Raw genomic sequence first — 3,641 nt, forward strand, 5'->3', positions numbered from 1 at the left:
TGTGTGTGTGTGTGTGTGTGTGTGTGTGTGTGAATCAAAAATTAGCTTTTGAGTCTTGATTAGTTTCAGATTAAACATTTCTGGGGAGAATACTACATCAGTTGGTGTTATAAACTTTATATTGCATCACATTAGGAAACACACAGTGTCAGGTTATTCTAATAGCAATGCTGTTAAGTTTGATCACTTGTTTAAGGTGACGATCTATATATATATATCCACTGTAAAAGAACATTTTTCTGTTTGTAGTTAGTCAATAATCAGTAATCTTGGGGTAATACTTTGGTACTATTATAAATATCCTGTTTCTTAGCATGTAACCTTTTACTCAGTGATTTTAGCATTAATTAAGAACCTTTTTTTTTTTTTGCATTGGAGTCTCACTCTGTCACCCAGGCTGGGGTGCAGTGGCATGCTTATGGCCACTGCAACCTGCTGGGCTCAGGTGATCCTTCTGCCTCAGCCTTCCAAGTAGCTGCAACCACAGGCGTGCACCACTACACTCAACTAATTTTTTGATTTATTGTAGAGATGAGGTCTCACCAAGTTGCCCAGGCTGGTCTCGAACCCCTGGATTCTGGCAGTCCTCACACCTCAGTCTCCCAAAGTGCTAGAATTATAGGTTTGAACCTTTGCCTAAATCAGTTATTATATGGGAATTGTAAATTTATCATTTCTTCTACATTTATTAGCTAACATTACATTATTTTTCTGTTAAGAGGGACTTATTGCCTGCTCTTTAATTTTTTCGTGTTGTGGGCTTATCATTTTTTTTTAAGTTAGTCATTATTCTTTTGATGCTGATTTCCTCAAATTTGGCTAGTGACTGACTGTTCAAACTGCCTCCTCTGTCATTTTGATAATGAATCTGTTTTTTAAAATGACAGTATTTTGTCCCAGTAATGTAGATGTAATGTATGTCTATTACTCTATGCTAGACATCACTTTGTATCCAGTATAAGAACCACTACAAACATTAAAATAAATATTTTTGTACATACATTCTTTTTTTTTCTTTTTTTTTTTTTGAGTTGGAGTCTTACTCTGTCGCCCATGCTGGAGTGTGCAGTGGCACACTCACAGCCACCCCAGCGTCGACCTGCTGGGCTCCAGCCATCCCTCCTCCTCAGCCTTCCCAGTAGTTGGAACTACAGGTGCACTCTACCATGTTAGGTAATTTTTGATTTATTGTGGAGACGAGATCTCGCCAAATTCCCTGGACTGGTCTCAAAACCTTGGGCTCGGGTAATCCACTTGACTCGGCCTCCCAAAGTGCTGGGATGACAGGCTGAACCTCTGAGCCTGGCCTGTGCATACATTCTTATGTCATTAGTAGACTTGGATACCTCTGCATTTCTATGATTTCTTCATTTATTTTACTTTATTCTAATAAAGTTTTTTTGTGTTATAGCTGTTTTATCTGTCACTAGTATTAGTACTAATAGTGCCATTCTTCCTCCACTTTATCCTATAACAACCCCCCAAATCCCTTATTTTCTTCAGAGCTTTTATCATTATTTTGTGTTGTTATTACCTCTTATTTTTGTTAATTTACATACCGTTTTCTAACATAGGATGTAAGCTCTCTGGTAGCAAGACCTAATCTTTTTTCTTCACTGGTTATATCCAGCACTTGGTTTTTAGAAATAGCATATAGTAGACATTTGGTAAATATTTGCTGAATGAATGAGTGAATGATAGCTGTCTTACCTAAATATTCCATGAGCCCCAGTTTTAATTTTTTTCCTGTTAATTTTTTGTGTTTTTAATTTTTAAAAAGGTTTTCTCAATCTATGGAAAGGTCTATACATTAGATTTCTTTTGATTACTTGAAACTGTCCAGAGTTGTCTTTGTAACCATTAAAAAAAAAAAAAAAAAAAAAAGGTTTTGCTCTTTATTGGGCATTTTTTCAAACCAAAAAAATTATAAAATTTGAAAAGTGTTTGTGGAAACATTACTGATCCTTTTTGAAAATACTTTTTTGTCTGAAATGAGCTTTCTGTTTGACATTATAGAAATACATATCCTCTTTTGGGGTTTGTTAGATAATAGATATTTGATGTACTTATGTTATCTTTTAGAGTATGTGTATAGTCTCAATGCTGAGGGAACAGCTATTAGGGAATGTAATAATCAGTATCTTATTAGGTAGTGGAATGAATACTTCTTGACTTTAGGATCTGAAATAATCTGGCTTAGATGCATAGGAATTTTTTAAATTACTTAATTCTGCATAATATAATTTTTTATAGGTCTGTTTATATTAATTTGGTCTATTAAACTTTTCCATAATATTTGTATTTAAAGATTTTAAAAATTAAATGATTGTTGATGTTATTAATACTTTATATTGCAGAATGTGCCCATTTACTTTTGGCTCACAATGCTCCAGTAAAGGTGAAAAATGCTCAGGGATGGAGCCCTCTGGCGGAAGCCATCAGCTATGGAGATAGACAGATGAGTAAGCAATATGAATTACTGTTGTTCCCATGCATTTAAAAATATGAAGTTATGCACACTTGAAATATTTTTCACTTAATGTAACTTTCCATATTGTGAATCTTTACAGTATCTATAAATGTATATATTCATTAACCATGACTTAGGAACTTGAAAATTGAGTAATACATAGAAAAAATTTGGTTAATACATAGAAAAAATCATGCTTAAAACTTTTTAAAAAAGTTTAAAAAGTTGAGGCTTGATTGTTTTTTTGTTTTTTTTGAGTTGGAGTCTCACTCTGTCACCAAAACTGGAGTGCAGTGGCCGCTCCCAGCCACCGCAGCCTCACCTGCTGGGCTCCAGCCATCCTTCCGCCTCAGCCTTCTGAGTAGCCGGAATTATAGGTGCGCGCTACCACGCCCAGCTGATTTTTTGATTTATTGTAGAGATGAGGTCTTGCTGCCCAGGCAGATCTCAAACCCGTGGGCTTAGGCAATCCACTCACCTCAGCCTCCCAAAGACGTGGGGTTACAGGCTGAGCCACCAAGCCCAGCTCCTTTCTATGTTTTTAAAAGACTGGATTAGTTCCATATTTTGGTCTTCAGGCTCTGAGATTCTTTTTTCTGCTTTGTTAATTCAGCTTTCCATGCTTGTCAGTTTATTATTTATACCATTTGCTGTATTCTTTGTCGCTTGCATCTCAATAATTAATTATTTCATGTTTTTGTCTTTGCTGTTATTCATCTTTCCAACCATTCTTTGATCTCTACATTTGTGGTCTGAAACCAGTTGATCTGGGTGCTCTTCATTGTTTGAGTTATGAAGTCTGTATTCTTGCAGACTATCATTTTTAGACTTTGTTTGGTGCCTGCATTTTTTATTTGTCTTCTCTTCATTTGTGACAGGTTTTTCTTTTTTCTTTACTTCTGTTGCTCAGTGAGGGAGTAGATTTCACTTCTTTTTGCTTAAGCTCCTATTTTTCCTTTGGTAAAGTCTCTGGATTAGTTCGATTTTGAAGCTGGATTGGAGGTGGGTAGCTGAGTCATTCTTTTGCAGATTTGAGATTTGAATAAGGTGTGATGGGGGTGCTAAGTTTCAAAAGCTGCCTGTATATCACAATGTTTGCTCATTGGTGTGTGGACTCCCATGGTCTATTCACACCACCTTACCTATGTCCATGCAATGGAAACTTATATAT

The 3,641-nt window shown here is 35.8% G+C and overlaps 1 protein-coding gene across 2 annotated transcripts in view; it reads left to right on the plus strand.

Annotated features, from left to right (window-relative positions):
* Positions 1-3,641, plus strand: part of ANKRD13C (ankyrin repeat domain 13C) — a 66,708-nt gene that overhangs the window by 6,099 nt on the left and 56,968 nt on the right. The window contains exon 2 of one of the 2 annotated variants that reach the window (XM_008060968.2): positions 2,358-2,462. The exons of the other annotated variant lie outside the window; for it this stretch is intronic. Coding sequence (XP_008059159.1) covers positions 2,358-2,462 — 105 coding nt within the window. The remainder of the gene's footprint in view (positions 1-2,357; positions 2,463-3,641) is intronic. 2 annotated transcript variants of the gene reach the window in all.

The sequence above is a fragment of the Carlito syrichta genome, unplaced genomic scaffold, assembly GCF_000164805.1.
Source record: "Carlito syrichta isolate Samal-C Ts95f unplaced genomic scaffold, Tarsius_syrichta-2.0.1 Scaffold304785, whole genome shotgun sequence".
NCBI classification, from domain to species: domain Eukaryota; kingdom Metazoa; phylum Chordata; class Mammalia; order Primates; family Tarsiidae; genus Carlito; species Carlito syrichta.